The sequence below is a fragment of the Suncus etruscus genome, chromosome 6 (assembly GCF_024139225.1).
Source record: "Suncus etruscus isolate mSunEtr1 chromosome 6, mSunEtr1.pri.cur, whole genome shotgun sequence".
In the NCBI taxonomy this organism is placed as follows: Eukaryota; Metazoa; Chordata; class Mammalia; order Eulipotyphla; family Soricidae; genus Suncus; species Suncus etruscus.
Genome location: NC_064853.1, coordinates 35,610,462 through 35,632,856, shown reverse-complemented (window position 1 = coordinate 35,632,856; position 22,395 = coordinate 35,610,462). Strand labels below are relative to the sequence as shown.

At 39.2% G+C, this 22,395-nt stretch overlaps 1 protein-coding gene and 1 non-coding gene across 3 annotated transcripts in view; both read right to left on the bottom strand.

Annotated features, from left to right (window-relative positions):
* FOXJ3 (forkhead box J3) overlaps window positions 1–22,395 on the bottom strand; it is a 127,552-nt gene that overhangs the window by 24,898 nt on the left and 80,259 nt on the right. Inside the window, exon 6 of one of the 2 annotated variants that reach the window (XM_049774760.1) lies at window positions 6,233–6,334. The exons of the other annotated variant lie outside the window; for it this stretch is intronic. Within the exon in view, the coding sequence (XP_049630717.1) occupies window positions 6,233–6,334 (102 nt within the window). The remainder of the gene's footprint in view (window positions 1–6,232; window positions 6,335–22,395) is intronic. 2 annotated transcript variants of the gene reach the window in all.
* Window positions 5,559–5,712, bottom strand: LOC126012443 (small nucleolar RNA SNORA62/SNORA6 family). Its single transcript, XR_007496916.1, has one exon. It is a non-coding gene; the product is annotated as a small nucleolar RNA SNORA62/SNORA6 family (small nucleolar RNA).

Sequence of the window (22,395 nt, the reverse complement as noted above, 5' to 3'; positions counted from 1 at the left end):
TCCATAGAACTCCATGGTTCCCTGAGCATGCACCAACTCATCTCTACCCCATTCGCCACCTCCCCACAAACAAACGACTATGGCTGAAGAGAGTATGAAAAAATATGGTGTCTTTCTTGAATGTAGTCAACCCAGTATAAATTCTGGCACCACCTGGTTCCCCCAACTACAAGGAAAAAGTCTTGACTTTTGAGACTTTTTTTTTTTTTAAGTTTTTTTGAGACTAGGACTAGTCCCCAACCTTCACTGGGTACGGTGCATGTCAGAGCAGAGCTGCTGGAGATGGGCCCATGCTGCTGGTATCCGCAGGGGGCTTGACTCTAACAAAGATCTCAGTCTTTTTTAGAGAAGCCCCAGGGCCTCTGACAAACCCCTAAGCCAGGAAAGAGAAAAAAAAGGGAGAGAGAGGTGGGTTTGGGACCATTTTCTTAGGCTACGACGCATAGGTGTGATAAAAAGTTAGTTTTGATCCTTAAACACTATTTCATTTCTCTACACCTGTCTCTAGGCTTTGGAGCTTCTAAATGAACTGTCAAGAAGAGAAAAGCAGCTGACAACCACCATGGCTATTGTGGATCATCATGTGAATGAACCCCACTGATCCTTGAGGGTAACTCACTGTGTAATTAACACACACACACACACACACACACACACACACACACACACACACACACACACACGACATAAAAGGTGAAAATGTTGATGAATGGCAGCTGAATTTGGACACACGTCTTGGACACCCCCACTTGGGAGTTGGCTTTGGGTATGCCCCTTGGATAGCTTCCACTGTAATGAGTTGAACCTGGATACACCCTCTGACACAGGCCTTGCCATGCCAGGTATAAAAGGAAAATCCTGGGGGGAGAGGAAACAGGATAGTGACTAGAGCAGAGTCTGTAGTAGGTCCATGGGGGGTGGGGGGGTGGGTAGAGAGATTAAAGCATGGGAGAGGTGCTGCCTGCTTTGTATCTATTCCTTTTTCTTTTTTGAACCCAGGTTTCCCCCTCTCCCCTCCTCCCACCTCTGACCAGTGAATTTCCATCTATCTCTCCCTCTCCCTCCCAGAAACCCCCAGGCAGGTGGCAGTGGCAGGCCTCAGACTCCAGGAGGGGAAAAAAAAATAAAAAAAAGATACCTGATTTCTCCTTCTCTCTTCTCTCTGAGTCCTGGGCAGGTGGTTGCTACATGTTGCCATCCCTGGGTGGGCAAGAGGTCCTACCCAGTAGCCGGGCCCCATGGACCCCTGCAAACCTTGCCTTGGGCCTCTGCACCCTGCAGACCTGACAGCCTTGGGCCATTGTAGCTTTGCAGCAACTGAGCAACAGATGGCCTTGCAGCTTGCTGCAGTGACTGCAGCTAGGGATTCTACAAATTTCTGCAATGCATGAGAGAAATAGCAAGGAAAAGAAAAGGGAGAGGGAGAAAAAAAAGAAAGAACTAGCCTAATTTTTCTTCAAGGTTATATTTAGATGCTACCACCAATTTCATATTTATGCTCCTACTTCCAGGTACCTTTATTTGGCTTTTTGGGCCAATTTAAAGAGACCACATGAGAGCCGGGAGTAGGGCATTTGCCTTGTAGGCAGCCGACACAGGTTTGATTCCCTTGAGTCTGCCAGGAGTGATTTCTGAGCTTAAAGCCAAGATCTGAGCACCGCTGGATATGACACCAAAACAAAAAATAAAAAATAAAGAGTCCGTATCTATCTAGTGGTTCTGAGAATAGTGGAACAGAAGCCTAGGGATGTTCAATCCTGTGCTCAGGTCTGACAAGTCATCTCAGTAACACTCAAGAGTCATCAGGGCCACATTCTGCAGTACTCAGGCAAATAGTGCTAGAAATGTAATTCAGGGATGCACACATTCTAGGCATGTGCTTTATCTATCACTTGAGTCATGCATATCTCTGGTACTTAATTAAAGTTCCTTTGTTTTAGGGGGAGTTGTTTTGGTGGGGTGGTATGCTCAGGACATATTTCTGGCTCTGTACTCAGGGATTACTGGAAGACCATTTAGGGTGCCAGAGATCAAACCTGGGTCAGCTGAGTGCAAGGCATGTAGCTTAACCCCTAACTAATTCTTATCAAAATTCTATCCATTTATAAACTGTAAGCTCCTTGAGTTCTAAATAAGTAATCATAATAACTGCGCTTCCACTTCATAGTATACATGCTTGCTGATTTAATCGACTGACCTATTGCTATCCTATCTGTATTAAAACACAATACTCATAACCACTGGACCAGAGATGAAAATGCGTAGTAAACAAGCATAGGCCTCTATGCATAAGTAAGGCAGAACCAAACTGCCACACATTCACATCAGCTAAGAATAATTATGTACCTAGGAAAAATAAGGAAAGATAATACAGAAAAGATGAGCAGAAATAAGAAACCTATGGAAAATATTTTCCCGGTAATCACTTTCAGTGAAAATTTCTATTAATACAGCCAGACATGTATGCAGAGCTGGAAATATAATTTAATTGTAAAGTACTTGCCTTGCATGGAAAGCTCAGGGTTCAATTCCCAGGACACACCCCTCCCCACTTAAACAAGCTATGGACTCCTAGAACTATTCAAGAGCTATTAATATAGTATCAATAAATTTTAAGTATTTTGGGGTCATCTTCTCGGCTGCACATTTTTCTATCAATTACCACTCAAGTTAGAAATATTATTCTGGGGCCCGGAGAGATAGCACAGCGGCGTTTGCCTTGCTCCTGACAGGCTCAGGGGACCACATGGGATGCCGAGATTCGAACCACCGACCTTCTGCATGCAAGGCAAACACCTTACCTCCATGCTATCTCTCTGGCTCCAAGAATAAATGTTTTAATTAAAATAAAGTATAGGGGCCAGAGTGGTGCCATAAGTGGTAAGGCATCTGCCTTGCCTGTGCTAGCCTAGGACAGACTGGTTCGATCTCCTGGTGTCCCATATGGTCCCCCCAAGCCAGGAGCAATTTCTGATCACATAGCCGGGAGTAATCCCTGAGCGTCACCAGGTGTGCCCCCCCCCCCCAAAAAAAAAAGAACAAGAACAACAAAGTATAAACTCAGAAAGCTATTTTGGTGAAAGATTCAGGGCAGACCCAGCTACGCTCAAGGACACAAGGGTTTTTAAGTTAACTTTAAAGTGACTATAGACTAAAATTTTTTTTTTTTTTTTTTTGTGATTTTTGGGTCACACCCGGCAGTGCTCAGGGGTTACTCCTGGCTTCATGCTCAGAAATTGCTCCTGGCAGGCACGGGGGACCATATGGGACGCCGGGATTTGAACCGATGACCTTATGCATGAAAGGCAAACGCTTTACCTCCATGCTATCTCTCCGGCCCCTATAGACTAAAATTTAATAATGAATTTTTTCTAATAAAATTCTAAGAGTGCCATTGTTTTACATTGTAAATCTCAATACTTGGTGTGACAAGAAACAGTTTCTTACACTTGTTTCTATATCCAATCTGTTGCACTAAATTATTAGGATGAAAGTAGAAAAGAAAAACCCAGTACAAAAGTATTTTAAATGGACTGTTTATCCACAAATTTTGAGGACTGATGGAAAGTAAGAGGGTCTGAAACACACCTAAAAGGACTCGGGACCAAATGGACTGAACCAGGATTGACTGCATGCAAGACAAGTACCTTATTTATTATCTCTTCAGCCCCTCCATAAATGATTTTACAAATTACATAGTACGACAGTACCGTAGTTCATGAAATTACGGAGAATTTGGAATGAAAATATACTTGTTAACATCATTAGTCTACTTAAGAGAATTTAGTCTCAAGTTCCCTGGCAAAACTCACCTCTTCTAAAAAAGAACTTTTATACATCATTCATGTCTAAAATTTGTCTGGTCTTTTGCTTTCAGGTCACATTTGAGAGACATGCCCACCAGGTGCTCAGGGACCACACAGTACCAGATAGAATCCAGTATGCAAAGCAAAGCATGGACTCTAGTCCTTTGAGCTATTTTCTCAGCCTGGAATCATCTTTATACAAAGAAAACTTGACTTTTTCCATTTATCCTTCATAATTTAAGTTATCACTGAATTGTTTCGTAAGTCTCTTCTTATTCCAATATGATTTTTAATTATTAGAAGTTTGGTATGTAAATGTATATGCTTCTATCTTTTTCATTAACACTTTCTTTAAGTACTATTTTCCATTTGATAGCATTATTTTAAACTCTCTATCCCATATATGTATTTTAACTTGCTGGTCATTTTTATTACTTCCTTCTCTCACCCTAAAATGTATCCTGGAATTATTGGGGGGTGGTTACATTAAATATAATTTAGGTAAAAACTAACTATGTTACTGAGATGATGTCTATTTATGTGTATATTTTATTCATAGTTTATATCGCATTTCTTTTTCATTTAATCTTAAGGAGTGTTTTTGAATGCTAAGACAGAAATCATGCGGTTTTTTTCCTGGTCCCACACAGAGATGCAGAGGTAGGGTAGGAGGGGTGTTGTTACTTCTGGTTCTATGTTCAGGGAAATCATGTGGTATCTGGAATCAGGCTCAGCCCATTAACATACTTCTTGAGAGATTAGAGCAATAGTATAGTGGGTAGAGAACTTGCCTTGCAAGTGGGTGGCTGGCTTCAATTCCTGGCACCCCATATGGGCCCAACAAGCTCTGCCAGGAGTGATCCCTGAGCAGAGTTATAAATAAACCCTAAGCACCTTCAAATCTGACCCCCCAAAAAGATATTTCTACAGTCATTGCTATCTTTTAAACTTAGTTTTATTATAGTATATGGCTAGTATATAGAAATACAATGAATCTCTACAATCAAACATTGATCCTATGTTAAGGCTTGCTAAATTCACTAATTCCCTCCCATTCTTTTTTACAGTTTTTTTACAGCTACATCACATGTAGTGGTAATGAGGGGTTCTCTTCCAGGCTAAGTGCTAGGAAGTGGGACTGGGGGAGTGCTCAGAAACCAGGGAGATGTTGGGATCAAACTCGGGCATTCTATATGGCGCGCATGTGCTCCAGTCATTGGAGTCAGAGCACTGTGGATTGCTGAGTATTTTTGTATCCCTTCAAATGCTGAGTTGTTCTGAAATATAAATTACTTGAAAATAGAAATGAAGTATGGCACATCCTATATGGATGATATTTGAAGACTTGTTTAATAAAAGAAGTCTAATATAAAAGTCACATATAGGATTGAGGAGATACCTTAATGATCAAACCCTTCATGTGACTAACCCTAACTCAGCCCTCATCAACCATATGGTCACTGAATATCACTGAGTATAACCCTAGAGCACCACTGCTATAGCTTGGGAAGCCACCAGCACCGCAGGGCCTCACAGCACCATATGTTAAGGTTCTAGCCTGAAATGCCATTCTGGTTGGCTGAAGATTACAGAAGTGATCCAATGGTTCCCTGAGCACTGTTTGGGAGATAATCGCACTTCACACCCCAAAATAAAAGGCAACATTAGATGTCATTATAGATAAATCTATAATTAGAAAATAGTTTGTCCAAATTATTCATATTACTGACTTCCTGGGAAAATTTGATTTTCTTTGGTAGCAAGAATTACTAACTCCACTCACTCATTGGGCCAGAGACTCTTGTGGTGTGTGTAAAAAACTTGCCCCTCATGTAGCAAACTACTTACACTTGACAGTTCATTAACCAGCCAGTGTAACCAACTCTAAACTCCAACAATGTGCAGGGTTGACATTTTCAAAAAATCTCTTTTATGGGTCAGCAACAATTTTGAAACAGTTTAATTCAAGAAAATGCTAACTCAAAAATTTTATCAAGAGAATTAATGATGTCAAAAATTAAGTTTAGGGTCTGGGGCAATAGTATAGTGGATAGGGGCACTTGCCTTGTTATGTGGCTGACCAGGGTTCTACCACTGGCATTCCATGTGGTTCCCTAATCCCCACCAAAAGTGATCCTTGAACACAGAGCCAGGAGTAAATCCTGAGCCCAGCTGGGTGGAGCAGCAAAATAAAATTTAGGGTAATTTAGCTTCTCAATAAGCACCTTCAAATTTCTTCAGAAATATTTTCTGCCAATTTGAATAAGATCCAAAACATGGATTTAGCTTCTATGCTATGAAATGTGAGTTAACCAAATTTCTATCACATTAAACTCAACTACATAGACCGCTATTGCTATTTAAAGAGGCAATATATTAATGTTTTACTCAATGACATTTTTAAAATGTTTAAAAGATAAAATTACTTTGTTAGTCACAGTGTTGATTGCCAGAGTTGGAGAGGCACTTCCCGAAATAATACACTCCATTCCCAAAGAATCTGAATCTATGCTATATGGAGTTGAGGCCTAAAATACAAGAACAAATAATTATCAGCTTATATATTCAGCAACTTTAACATATATGAAGGTATTTCATCATATTTATAAACAATCAGTTTTGTATTTTGCTTTTAAAAATGACCCACCACTGAAATCTCCTCTATATGCTTTTTTTGGGGGGTGAGGGGGGTTGGGTTAATAACTGGTGGTACTCAAGGAACCATAAAGGGCTAGTAAGGATTGAACCCAGGCCTCTTGCATGGGAAACACATGCCATCTGTTGAGCTATCGCTCCTTACCTCTCCACTACATTTATTATTCCATTTTCTGTACTGGGTCACTCTTGGTGGTACTTGTTGGGGCATATGCAGTAATATGTAGTGCCAGGCATAGAACTAGGATTGGCTGACGGAAGGTAACTGCCTAAATCCCTGTAAATTTCTCCAGACCTATATACAAATTTCAGTATGCTGCTCATATATCACTTAAATTCACTGGTATGGCTACTTCTTACCAACTCTTGATTGATGAAATGTTAGCAAAATTATGAACCATTCTAGTGGAAACATAAAAATTCATTTCCCACTCTTCTTTGGTTTGTTTTCTGGGCTACATCCAGTGTTCAGGGGCTACTTTCAGCATGATGCTTAGAAGTGCCTTCATAGCAGTGTTAAGGAAGGAACCAAAATGTAGATATTGAGTCTCCTGAATGCAAAACTACATTCCAACCCTTTGAGATATCTATTTTCCAAATCCCCATCTCCCCTTCAATAACAAAACTTTATATTTATCAGGTCATAGCTCCTCAGGTAAAGACTACCATTTCTTGTCTTGCATACAATTAGCTGTGGCCTAATCACTAAGGTTTAGCCAATAGGATGGAAGAAAGCAAAAGAGGATGTGAATACAATTCTGGATCTTATATTTGAAACAGACTTTCTTGTCCATCCTTTTTTTTTTTTTTTTCCATTTTTACTGCAGGTAAGGACACAGATATGGTTACGGTGATTTTGCTTAACCAAAACTCTGAGAATGAGGCCAGAGCGATAGTATAGCATAGCAGTAGGGTGTTTGCTTTGCATAAGGACGACCCAGGACAGACCCAGGTTCGATCCCCGGCATCTCATATGATACTGTTAGCCTGCCAGAAGCGAATTCTGAGCACAGAACCAGGAGTAACCCTTGAGCGCTGCTGGGTGTGGCCCAAAAACCATAAAGGGAGGGAGGGAGGGAGGGAGGGAGGGAGGGAGGGAGGGAGGGAGGGAGGGAAGGGAGGGAAGGGAGGGAAGGGAAGGGAGGGAGGGAAGAAAATTAAAGGTAAACAAAAAAATAAAGAAAAAATAAAGAAAGAAATCTGAGAGTAATAATACATAGGAGAGAAACTAGATGACAAGAACTAAAAAAAACAGTTTTTAAGAAGTATGAAACTATACCCCTAAAACATTGATTTGTAAACTGTTACCTCAATTTAAAAACAACACTTTCCCTCTCTATAAAAACAAACAGCAGCAGCAACAACAACAACAACAACAACAACAGGGAACAAAGATCACTGAAGTTGCTAATACATGAAAAAGCAGAAATAATCTGAACAGTTAAACATAATGTACTAGTTGCTCCCACCCCTTTAAAAAGAGAAACAGACAAAACACTCCTAAAACTCTTATGGAAGAATAAATCTCCATTGTTAGCTAAAGCAATTCTGGGATAAAGAAGATGGGAGGCATCACTTTCCTCAAAGTGTACTATAAAACAGTAATCATTAAAACAGCAGGGTATTAAAATATCCTATTGACTCTCAAATTAATCTTTAATAAAGATATAAGAAAGACAGAGCAAAGAAAACCACTTCAAAGGTCGTGGTGGGAAAAACTTGTCAACTACATGCAAAAAAAGTGAGCTTGGATAGCTCTTTAATGCTGTGAACAAAATAAAATCAAGTCCAGAGTGCTAGCACAGCAGGTAAGGTATTTACCTTGCATATGGCCAACCTAGGTTCGATTCTCAGCTCTCATATGGCTCCCAAGCCTACCAGGAGTGATTTCTGAATACAGAGCCAGGAGTAACCAGATTGCCATCGGGCATGGCCCCCCCAAAAAAGTCAAATCAATATGAATCATAGATCTTTATATCAGATCTGAAGCCATAAGGTACATAGAAAAAAAACATGTGCAGAACACTCCAAAAATGAAACTAAAGGAATCTTCAAGGATGAAATACCATTGTCCAACCAAGTGGAAGCAAAGATAAACAAATGGGACTATATTAGACAAAGGAATTTCTGCATCTCAAAAAAAAAAAAAAAAAAAAAGCAAAAGCTAATATCTAAGAAATACAAGGTACTGACAGAACTTAACAAGAAATAAAAATCTAACCCCATCAAAAAAAAATGGGGAGAAGAAATGAAGAGATATTTCCTCAAAGGCTTGAATACTCAGAAAATGTTCCCCAGAGATACAACCATCTAATTTTTGATAAAGGAGCAGGAAATCCTAAATGGAGCAGGGAAAGCCTCTTCAACAAGTGGTGTTGGCACAATTGGATAGCCACTTGCAAAAAATTAAACTTAGACCCCCAGCTAACATCATGTACAAAGGTAAAATCCAAATGGATTAAAGACCTCGATATCAGCCCCAAAACCATAAGATATATAGAACAGCACATAGGCAAAACACTACAGGACATTACAGGCATCTTCAAGGAGGAAACTGCACTCTCCAAGCAAGTGAAAGCAGAGATTAACAGATGGGAATATATTAAGCTGAGAAGCTTCTGCACCTCAAAGGAAATAGTGCCCAGGATACAAGAGCCACCCACTGAGTGGGAGAAACTATTCACCCAATACCCATCAGATAAGGGGCTAATCTCCAAAATATACAAGGCACTGACAGAACTTTACAAGAAAAAAACATCTAACCCCATCAAAAAATGGGGAGAAGAAATGAACAGACACTTTGACAAAGAAGAAATACGCATGGCCAAAAGACACATGAAAAAATGTTCCACATCACTAATCATCAGGGAGATGCAAATCAAAACAACGTTGAGATACCACCTCACACCCCAGAGAATGGCACACATCACAAAGAATGAGAATAAACAGTGTTGGCGGGGATGTGGAGAGAAAGGAACTCTTATCCACTGCTGGTGGGAATGCTGTCTAGTTCAACCTTTATGGAAAGCGATATGGAGATTCCTCCAAAAACTGGAAATCGAGCTCCCATACGATCCAGCTATACCACTCCTAGGAATATACCCTAGGAACACAAAAATACAATACAAAAACCCCTTCCTTACACCTATATTCATTGCAGCTCTATTTACCATAGCAAGACTCTGGAAACAACCAAGATGCCCTTCAACAGATGAATGGCTAAAGAAACTGTGGTACATATACACAATGGAATATTATGCAGCTGTCAGGAGAGATGAAGTCATGAAATTTTCCTATACATGGATGTACATGGAATCTATTATGCTGAGTGAAATAAGTCAGAGAGAGAGAGAAAAACGCAGAATGGTCTCACTCATCTATGGGTTTTAAGAAAAATGAAAGACACCCTTGTAATAATAATTTTCAGACACAAAAGAGAAAAGAGCTGGAAGTTCCAGCTCACCTCAGGAAGCTCACCACAAAGCGTGATGAGTTTAGTTAGAGAAATAACTACATTTTGAACTGTCCTAATATTGAGAATGTATGAGGGAAATGTAGAGCCTGTTTAGGGTACAGGCGGGGGTTGGGTGGGGAGGAGGGTGATTTGGGACTTGGGTGATGGGAATGTTGCACTGGTGATGGGTGGTGTTCCTTTTATGACTGAAACCCAAACACAATCATGTATGTAATCAAGGTGTTTAAATAAAAAAAAAATTTAAAAAAAATTAAAAAAAAAAAAAAAAAAAAAAAAAAAGAAATTCCCAGGCCCTGTCCTTCCACCTTAGACCAAATTCTATCCCATATGTATTTTTTTTCAAAAAAAAAAAAAAAAAAAAAAAAAAAAAAAAGCAAAAGCTAATATCTAAGAAATACAAGGTACTGACAGAACTTAACAAGAAATAAAAATCTAACCCCATCAAAAAAAAATGGGGAGAAGAAATGAAGAGATATTTCCTCAAAGAAGAAATACTGGGGCCAGAGAGATAACATGGAGGTAAGGCGTTTTCCTTGCATGCAGAAGGTCTGTGGTTTGAATTCCGGCATCCTATATGCTCCCCCCCCCCCCCCAAGCCTGCCAGGAGCGATTTCTGAGCCTGGAGCCAGGAGTAAACCCTGAGCGCTGCGGGTGTGACCCCAAAACAAAAAACCAAAAGCAAAAAAAAAAAAAAAAAAGGAGAAGAAATACAGATGGCAAAAAGCACATGAAAAAAATACTACACATCACATCACTAATCATCAGGGAGATGCAAATCAAAACAACTATAAGGTACTATCTCACGCCACAGAGATTGGTGCACATCACAAAGAATGAGAACAAGCAGTGCTGGCAGGGATGTTATTCACTACTGGTGGAAATGCCATCTTGTTCACCTTTTATGAAAAACAATATGGAGATTCCTCAAAAAACTGAAAATTGAGCTCCCATATGATCCAGCTACACCATCCTAGGGATATACCCTAGGAACACACACAAAAAAAAATATAAAATTCCCTTCCTCACACCTATATTCATTGCAGTGCTATTTACAATAGCCAGACTCTAGAAACAACCAAGATGCCCTTCAACAGATGAGTGGCTAAAGAAACTGTGGTACATATACACAACAGAATATTATGCAGGCATCAGGAGAGATGAAGTCATGAAATTTTCCTATACATGGATGTACATGGAATCTATTATGCTGAGTGAAATACGTCAGAGGGAGAGAGATAAACACAGAATAGTCTCCATCTATGGGCTTTAAGAAAAATAAAAGACATTTTTTGCAATAATTCTCAGAGACAAAAGAGATGAGGACTGGAAGGACCAGCTCATGATATGAAGCTCACCACAAAGAGTGATGAGTGTAGTTAGAAAAATAACTACTCTGACAACTATCATAACAATGTGAATGAATGAAGGAAGTAGAAAACCTATCTCAAATACAGGCGGGTGTGGGGGTGGAGAGGAGGGAGATTTGGGACATTGGTGATGGGAATGTTGCACTGGTGAAGGTGGGTGTTCTTTATATGACTTACACCCAACTACAATCATATTTGTAATCAAGGTGTTTAAATAAAGATATTAATAAAAAAGATGTTTCAAGAAAAAAGTTGAGTTTGGATAAAAATTTAGATCTAGAATATATCTGCTTCTGGGTGGCATCAATCCCTACAATATCTCTCAAGAGGTTAACCTGAATGGAAATGTGGGTCTGCACTAAAATGTGCCAACTTCTCTTTGTAAATAAAGTTGAATATGCACAGTGAAAAAAATGCTCCACATTATTTATTAATCATCAGGGAGATACAAACCAAAACAACAATGAGATCTCATTGCACAGGACAAAGACTGGAACACATCAAAAAGAAGAACAACAACAGTGCTGGAGCAGATATGAGGAGAAAGGGAATCTCATTTATTGTCAATTAGTCCAGTCTTTTGGAAAATAATACGGCTATTCCTATAAAACTAAAAATTGAGCTTCTTCTTATTTATGTATTTATTTATTTATTTATTTTTGGGTTTTGGGCCAGAAATTGCCCGACAGGCTCGGGGAACCATAGGGGATCCAGGTTCAGCCATAGGGGGAAACATAGGGGATCCAGGGTCAGCCATAGGGGGAACCATAGCATCCAGGGTCGGCTTTGTTCAAAGCAAACACCCTACCACTGTGCTATTACTCCAGCCCTAGAAATTGAGCTTCTATATGATCCAGCAATACTGCTCTTAGGAATATACCCTACAAGCCCCAAAACACAATACAGAAAAGCCATCTGCATTCCTATATTCATTGCAACACTATTCATGATAGCCATAATCTGGAAACAACCGAAGTGCTCAAGAACAGATGAGTAGCTAAAGAAACTGTGGTACACAAGCCAGAGGCAAATATTGTCCTCAATGGAGAAAAACTGAAAGCCTATCCTCTAAATTCTGGCACAAGACAAGGCTGTCCTCTCTCACCACTCCTATTCAACATAGCACTGGAAGTACTTGCTATAGCGATTAGGCAAGAAAAAGATGTCAAGGGAATCCAGATAGGAAAGGAAGAAGTCAAGCTCTCGCTGTTTGCAGATGGCATGATACTCTACCTAGAAAACCCTAAAGACTCTACAAAAAAGCTTCTAGAAACAATAGACTCATATAGCAAGGTGGCAGGCTACAAAATTAACACACAAAAATCAATGGCCTTTCTATACACCAGTAGTAATAAGGAAGAAATGGACATTAAGAAAACAACTCCACTCACAAGAGTGCCACACAAACTCAAATATCTTGGAATCAACTTGACTAAAAATGTGAAGGACCTATACAAAGAAAACTATAAAACTCTGCTCCAAGAAATAAGAGAGGACACGCGGAAATGGAAGCACATACCCTGCTCGTGGATTGGCAGGATTAACATCATTAAAATGGCAATACTCCCCAAAGCATTGTACAGATTTAATGTGATTCCTCTAAAGATACCCATGACATTCTTCAAAGAAGTGGATCAGGAACTTTTGAAATTCATATGGAACAATAAACACCCTAGAATAGCTAAAGCAATCATTGAGGAAAAGAATATGAGAGGAATTACTTCCCCAACTTTAAACTGTACTACAAAACAATAGTTATCAAAATAGCATGGTATTGGAATAAAGACAGGCCCTCAGATCAGTGGAATAGGCTTGAATACTCAAGAGAATGTTCCCCAGACATACAATCACCTAATTTTTGATAAAGGAGCAAGAAATCCTAAATGGAGCAAAGAAAGCCTCTTCAACAAGTGGTGCTGGCACAACTGGCTAATCACTTGCAAAAAATCGAACTTAGACCCCCAGCTAACATCATGTATGAAGGTTAAATCCAAATGGATTAAAGACCTCGATAAGAGACCCGAAACCATAAGATACATATAACAACACATATGTAAAACACTCAAGGACATTGAGACTAAAGGCATCTTCAAAGAGGAAACTGCACTCTCCAAGCAAGTGAAAGCAGAGATTAACAGATGGGAATATAGTAAACTGAGAAGCTTCTGTACGTCAAAAGAAATAGTGCCCAGGATACAAGAGCCACACATGGAGTGGGAGAAACTATTCACCCAATACCCATAGACAAGGGGCTAATCTCCAAAATCTACAAGGCACTGACAAAACTTTACAAGAAAAAAACATCTAATCCCATCAAAAAATGGGGAGAAGAAATGGACAGACACTTTGACAAAGAGGAAATACAAATGGCCAAAAGACACATGAAAAAAATGCTCCACATCACTAATCATCAGGGAGATACAAATCAAAACAACTATGAGGTACCACCTCACACCCCAGAGATTGGCACACATCACAAAGAATGAGAACAAGCAGTGTTGGCGGGGATGTGGAGAGAAAGGAACTCTTATCCACTGCTGGTGGGAATGCCGTCTAGTTCAACCATTATGGAAAGCAATATGGAGATTCCTCCAAACACTGGAAATCGAGCTCCATACGATCCAGCTATACCATTCCTAGGAATATACCCTAGGAACACAAAAATACAATACAAAAATCCCTTCCTTACACCTATATTCATTGCAGCACTATTTACCATAGCAAGACTCTGGAAACAGTCAAGATACCCTTCAACAGACAAATGGGTAAAGAAACTGGTACATATACACAATGGAATATTATGCAGCTGTCAGGAGAGATGAAGTCATGAAATTTTCCTATACATGGATGTACATGGAATCTATTATGCTGAGTGAAATAAGTCAGAGAGAGAGAGAAAGACGCAGAATGGTCTCACTCATCTATAGGTTTTTAAGAAAAATGAAAGACATTCTTGCAATAATAACTTTCAGACACGAAAGAGAAAAGAGCTGGAAGTTACAGCTCACCTCATGAAGCTCACCACAAACAGGGATGAGTTTAGTTAGAGAAATAACTACGTTTTGAACTATCCTAATAATGAGAATGTACGAAGGAAATGAAAGCCTGTTTAGAGTACAGGTGGGGGTTGGGTGGGGAGGAGGGAGATTTGGGACATTGGTGATGGGAATGTTGCACTGGTGATAGGTGGTGTTCTTTACATGACTGAAACCCAAACACAATCATGTATGTAATAAAGTTGTTTAAATAAAAATAATAATAATAAAAAAAGAAACTGTGGTACATCTACATAATAGAATCCTACACAGCTGTTAGGAAAAATGAAGTCATGAAATTTGCTTATACATGGATTAAAGTGGAGTATTATGCTGTGCAAAATGAGTCAGAGGAAGAGAAAGACAGAATGGTAACAATCATTTGTGGGATTTAAAAAAAAAAAAAGAAAATAGTATGGTAATAATATCCAGAGACAAAAGAAATGAAAATCAGGAGAACCAGTCCATGGTAGGAAGTTTACCAGAGAAGTGCAGTTAGGGCAAGAGGAGGAACTACTCTGACAATGATAGTTGGAAATGATTCCTCTGGAAAAGAACTGGGTGCTAAAAGGAGATTAAAGTAATATGCATGATATCCCTTCAGTAACAATATTATAAGCTACAATATCTAAAGAAAAATAATATTGTGGGGAGGGGAAGGTGAGAGGGAGGGAGTAAAAGAGAAAGGTAGAAAGAGAGAGCTACCAGAGGGAGAGGACAGGGGGAGAGGGAAACTGGGGACAATGGTGGTGGGAAATGTGAGGGAGGGAGAGAGAAGAAAACCACAGATTAGGCAGGGGAGAGGGCAGGAGAGAGGGAAACAGGGATAACGGTGGTGGGAAATGTGCACTGGTCAAGGGTGTTGTACATTTTATGACTGAAACTCATCATGAACAACTTTTTAACTGGGCGAATAAAAAATTGCATTATGAACAATTTTGTAAACCATAGTGTTTAGATTAATTTTTAAAAACAAGAAAATATGTAAGCACTATGGATATTAGTGCAACCCCTATCAAGCATAAGAGCAACATGTTAACTGATATAAGCACTACAAACAAACTTGTGTATGCACAAAAAAGAGAGTGTGACTGGCTGCCAATGAACATCATAGTTACGTGTGCGATCACATAACCATGTATGCAAACATCACAGCAAAGCATGTGTCCTGGTCACTCTAACACAGTCACAGCAGCAACGGGAAGGTAAATGAATGGGGAAAGGTTTTTATATTTCAGAGTCATGGTATCTAGCAAAATTGCGCATTTGAAAATTAATTAACATATTATAAGATTTTAGGAATCAGAAATGAAAAAAATAAGCCTCATTTTTTAAAAAGACAAACAAAACTGACAACCACTTCTACAAAGAAAAAAAATATAAAGTCATCACTATCACAAAAATGAGTAATTAAAAGTCCATAAATATTAAAATGAGAATATTCTACTCAATTTGTACCCAAAAATTAAACTTTGTATGTAAAACATACAAATTGCTTAAGGAATATAATTCACAGAATTTGATATAAAAAACTGAATAGCTCCAAATAAATTATCAAAAACCTCTTTCCCTAAAAGTAAAAACAAAACCAGTAAAACAAAAAGTAGTCCCAGATGGTTTCATTACTGAATTTTCTCAGTAAAGATATATCAATTTTTTTTTGGGGGGGGGGGGAATCACACCTGGCTTTGTTCAGGGGTCACTCCTGGCTCTACACTCAGAAATAGCCCCTATCAAGGAACGGGGGACCATATGGGATGCCGGGGTTTGAACCACCGTCCTTCTGCATGGAAGGCAAATAAATGCCTTACCTCCATGCTATCTCTCAGGCCCCAAGATATATCAATTCATAAAAACATTTTTAGAGCTTCATATGGTCAGTAGAAGTAGCACAAATACTAACACAACAAAAATCGCAAAAAAAAAAAAAAACACAAAAAAAAACAAAAAAAACCTTTTTAATTCACATCCTTATATTATTATTATATTAGCTAAAATGAATCTGACAACATACAGAATTTATACCCATTTTATTTAGGAGCCAGAACGGTGACACAGTGTTAAGCTTTGCCCGTGCTAGCCTAGGACAGACTGCGGTTCGATCCTCTGGCATCCCATATGGTCCCCCAACCCAGGAGCGATTTGAGTGCATAGCTAGGAGTAACCCCTGCGCATCACCGGGTGTGGCCCAAAAACAAACAAAAGAAAAGTAAAAGGGGGGGGGGCTTTATAACACAGTATATTATCTATTGAATGATTTTAATTATTCTTGCTTATTTTAACTTACTATAAACTATTAGTAATCATACTAATGTTAGTAAATACATACTAAGTTTCTATGTAGGAAATTCTCTTACACCTGAGGAACATTAATGCACAAAATATAAGTTGTACATACAGATATTTGATTCAGTGCTGTGGACTTTGGCAATGCAAATAGCAGAGGCAGTATAACATAGCTGTAAACAGTGTAGATTCTGAAGGCAGACTATGAATTTATAATCTTTACCTTGGAACCTACTGTCCTTGATATCCCTGGATAGCTTACTTAATGTCCATGTCTCTATATTATCACTTAGAATTGCTATAAAGATTATGGGCTAATAAGCATAAAAGTTCTTTTTAACAGCATTTGGCATATAAACTCACTGTATTGTGCTGCTGTCTTAATCAGCTCAGGTTACCATAAAAAACATCATAAACAGAGTGGCTTATCAACAATAGAAATTTATTTCTCGTCATTCTAGAGGCTGGAAGTCGAAGATCATGCCAGACTGGCCAGATTCTGAGGAGAGCATCTTCCAGCAGTGCCTAACTGGCACTACCCTCATAGCATGCTTGATCCTAATTATCCTCATATCTTGCATCATGCATAATCCTCACTGAGATTAACATTCTTAGAGGCAGAAAGTCCAAGATAGTGATACCAGAATGGTCAGGTTCTAATGAGAACCCTCACTAGCATCATCACATAAAGAAAATATCTGGCCAGTTTTTTTTGTTTGTTTGAAACCATTGTGATTTACAAAGTCCTTCATAATTGGATTTCATACATACAGTGACAGTGAATTAGGGCCATTCCCACTACCAGTGTTGACCTCCCTCCACTGAAGTTCCCAGTATACATCCTCTACTCTCAGCCTGCCAGTGTAACAGGCCCATTTTAAGTCTTGATTGTTACAGTTTGGGTCTCTTGATTTTATTGCTGTTGACTTTGGCTTATCCTTTTTTATCTTCACCAATGCACCTGAAATCACTTGCCTCTGGTCCCCAACCTTTTTCTCAATTTTTGTGTACAGAATTTTGTGTACAGAAATTTGAGGTAAAATGAACTAATTCCTGTCTCAAGGTTCTATTATAAAAGCGGGAGCTCCTATCTAGAAGATAAAAATAAAATTTAAGAAAAAAAAGTTGAATGTATGGCAGGTTGTTTTTTTTTTTTCTTTTTTGGCATAAGCTCTGGTCAATTCTTATAAATGCATTAATCCCATTCAAAAGAACTCTCTTCTCATAATCACTTCACAAAGGTACCATCTCCAAATACCACCATCACACTGAGGCTAGTGAGGGTTTCAACATAAGAATTGAAAAAAAAAAAAAAAACAAAAAAAAAACACATTCAGTCCACAGCAACTGTTAATACCTTATAGCCAAGAAAAGGTAAATTAAAAAGTAAAACTAACTTCCCCAAAGTAGTAATAACAAGTAAACTCTAAAAGCTAGCAAAGGACTCAAGAAGTTATCTAAGCTAAACTTGATTTACCAATTTTGGGTTTTTATGTCCATTTTCTTTCTGTTTTTTTGTTTTTGGGGGGGTTTTTTTGGGCCATACCCGGTGGTGCTCAGGGGTTACTCCTGACTGTCTGCTCAGAAATAGCTCCTGGCAGGCACGGGGGACCATATGGGACACAGGGTTTCGAACCAACCACCTTTGGTCGGCTGCTTGCAAGGCAAACGCCGCTGTGCTATCTCTCCAGGCCCTTATGTCCATTTTCTAATAAAGGAGAAAATGGTTCTAAGAAAAAAGGAAAAAAGGATATAATCATTTCTATACCCCAAGATTAAAAAAGAAATGAGTACAACAATCACAGTAAAGCCAAAACAAAACTGGATTATCTAGATAAACAGATCTGAAACCCTGATGCTGAAGCCTGTACAGCACGGGATTAAAAATCAGCATTCAGAGAGATCAAGGGATAGAGTGCCACCAATAACAAAACCTCACAGTGGTAAAGTATGCAGTAACTGGGAAGAAATGTCTGAACTGCAATTAGAATAGTTCCCAAAGGAGAGAGAGCATCTAGTACCACAATTCCACAATTATATAGCACTGAAATGTTGTATTATAAAAAGGGGAAGGGGGCAAAAGAACAAGAGTGTAGGGGCTTGTCTAGAATAGAGATGACCTGGATTAAATCCTAGCATTGTACAGTTTCCAAGCCCTGCCAGGAGTGATCCCTGAACACAGATCAGATCCAGGAGTAAACCCTGAGCACTGCCAGTGTCTGTCCCAATAACAAAACAAAAACAAATAGCACAACCACAAAAAAAGGGCCAAAAACAAACAAAACAACAACAAAAAAGCAAGCATATAAAGAGAGGTTCGTAGTCCTTGGCAGGCTTAGCAAATCCATTTTATAGCACAGTGGTAGGATGTTTGCTTTGCATGTGGTCCGCCCAGGAGGGATCCAGTTCGATTCCCAGCATCCCATGTGGTCCTATTGCCTGTCAGGGGTGATTTCTAGGAGTAGCCCATAGACCAATCAAGTTTTAAAAAAAAATAAAAAGAAAAGAAGATCCATCTTAGAAATCCCTCAAAAACTTTTTTAATAGCAGAGCTGAATCAACACCACCACACTGGACCTCATTCTACACAGCAGCAAGACCCTAAGATCCCTATGGAGGGATCCATTCAATCCTTCCAAATAAAGGAGTTAACTAAGTGCTGAAAGATAATTACAGGAGTGCTTACTTCTAACACATAGGTCCAGCCTCTGCCAGTCCACAACTCAATCTTAGGAAGCAAACCTTGCACTGTTCAAAGTATAGCTCTACTGCCTGCTGCCCTTCCTTGTTGGCCTATGGTCAGATAAACACTGCACCCTTCTAGCCTTCTGTGTAGCCTGTACAAGCTGGGTAGAGTTCCAGTCTCCTCTGAAATGATCCCAGCACCAAATTCCCAAGCTACTACCCAGATCTGCACAACTGAAGTAGTCCCTTAAACTTGGAGAAACAGGTTCTATCTTAACCTGTTTGTCATCAAGGCCCACTCAAACTCAGTTCTGCCCAAATTGCACAGAGCACCAATCATAATGGGGACACAGACAGACATCATGCACTTGAGAAATAAAGAATAGACTGACAAAACTAACATAACAGAGTTACATGAAGCAGACTTCAAATTAACAGTCCTACTGATGCTCAGTGAAATGAGGAACTCTATGAACAAGAACTTCAACAAAGATAGAAAGTTTGAGAACAAGTCCAAACAAATCACAGAGCTAAACAGGGTAACTAAACTAAAAAACAACAAAGGTGATCAGCAGCAGGAACTCTAATCAGTGAGTCTGAAGGTAAAGCAGAACAAAGGTAAAGGAAAACATCAAAAACACCAGTAAGAAGAATTTAAAACATATGGACAGCATCAAGAGCAACAATATTTGCATCACAGAGAATCTAGAGACATTTCCTTTTTTGTTTTGTTTGGTGCTCATAAGCCTGTACTTGGGATGTTCCTGGCAGTGGCTCAGAGGACCTGGAGTTTGAATCCAGCCTTTTAAACTATCTCTCTGGCTGCAGTATTCTTAGAGAAGTAACAGCTGACAAAAGTTGACATCCAGATCCAGGAAGCTGAATTTTCAAATAAACTTATACATTTACCTAATAAGAAATATTATAATAAAAATGGAAAAAGTCAAAGCTGGAGAAACTAAAAGCAGAAAAAGAGCAGAGAACTCCCAAAGAATATTCAAAGAATTCTCAACAGAAACTATAATCGAAGGAAGTGTCAAGGTTATACAAAGTGCTGAGTAGAAAAGACCTCCAAGAATACTGACTAGATAAGTTATCACCAGATCTGAAGGAATAAAGAACTTCACAAATAAAAAATACTTAAAGGAATTGTTCTAAACAGACCCACTAAGAAATAATTAGACTTCTGAGGCTGGAGCGATAGCACAGCAGGTAGGAGTTAGATCTCCAGCATTCCATGTGGTCCCCAGAGCCTGTCAGGAGTAATTCCTGATCACAGAACCAGGAATAACCCCCTAGGCACTGCCATGTGTGACCCAAAAATTAAAAATAGGAAGGGATTAGGAGACCCTTATAAAAAGAAAAGATGTTCCATTTATTAATAAGTTCCTCCCTGACATCCCCCCCCCCATCAAAAAACAGGAGAGGAGGATAGGGACTCTATTTTCACGTAGGTTTTTTTTCCCCCTTATTATCCATCCCTATTCTGTTAAGCTTGTAAACATTTAATATTCAGGTACTGTCTTTTTCAGATCAAAAGTTTTATCTGGAGACTGAGGATGTGACTCAAGTGGGGAACACTTATCTAGCATTACTGATGCCTTGAACTCAAGTCCTGACTTCTGAATCCACCTCTATCACAACAAAAATTTATTATTTCTTTCTTTAAAATAGATCTTATTTCTGTGCTGAAATTTCAGGCATATTCATTTATTATCAGCACAGTTCCTAGATCATAAGTATGTAATATTAATTTTTTCAATTCAATACTAGACTCAAATAAGGGTTAATTTATATTAAGAATGAGTTATACTGTCAATATCAGTTCCATTAAATGGAACTTAAATGATTAAGTTGATTTATTTTATATATTTTATTCTGAGTTTCCAGATTCTTTCTTATTCCTTTGAAAAATGTCCCCTTTTTTTCTGATTGTTCTTATAATGCCTTTGAGGGGCACACACTAGTGATGCTCAGGGGGTTACTCCTGGTTCTGAGCTCAGAAATTTCTCCTGGCACTCTTGGGGGATCATATGAAATGCTAAAGATCAAACCGTGTCAACTGCATGTAAGGCAAAAGCCCTACCTATCTGCTGTGCTATCACTCTGGCCACTATAATGCTTTTTCAAGTTTCTTTTCAACTCTTTTTTTTTGGTTTTTGGGCCACACCCGGTGATGCTCAGGGGTTACTCCTGGCTATGCGCTCAGAAGTCGCTCCTGGCTTGGGGGACCATCTGGGACACCGGGGGATCGAACCGTGGTCCATCCAAGGCTAGCGCAGGCAAGGCAGGCACCTTACCTCTAACGCCACCGCCTGGCCCCTCTTTTCAACTCTTGTTTTTTACACAAACATCTCCCAATTTCTTAATTCTCACTACTGTTATTTATATTTCTCATTTCTGTTCTCTTGTGGTTTATTGACAGTTCATGCCATTGCTTGAGTTCATTAAACATCCTAAGAACCCAGATGTTCTTTTCAATAGCTTATGCAGGCAGGGGTTACTATAGTGATTGGATCTTCAGGGTTATAATCTTTGCACAATATCCATTTTAGTACTGTTTTACCATGTTCCTTTTTGTAGTCTGTAGGTGTGTCTTTCCTACTTAGCAATCAGAGCTTTCCCCACTGTCAGGAAGGTATCTGTGGGCTCTTTATGAGGGTGGAAGAATATCTTGCAGCTGTCCACTTGGAAATCCACTGTCCACTTGGAAATCCACACCTCTGAGCTTTGCCTCTGACCTGTGGGATGGGCTGCAAATCCTTTGCTCTGACAACTGCCAATGTCATGTTTAGGAGATGGCTGGTTCTGGACTTATTTCTTAGTTCTCCAGGTCTCTCATCTCTTTTGTTGACTCCTAAGTGCTTGCTATTTTTGAAAGGAAGAGTCTTTTTGTTATTTTTTGTTTTGTGGCAACCCCAGGAGTGTTCAGAGCTATACTGCTGATTCTGACTTCAGGTATTATTCCTGGTAATGTTCAGGGGACCATATTAGGTGCTGGGAATTAAATCTGGGATGGTGGCATGTAAGGCAAGTACCATGCCTGTTGTATTATCACTATGGCCTCTAAGAAGTAATCTTTCTGA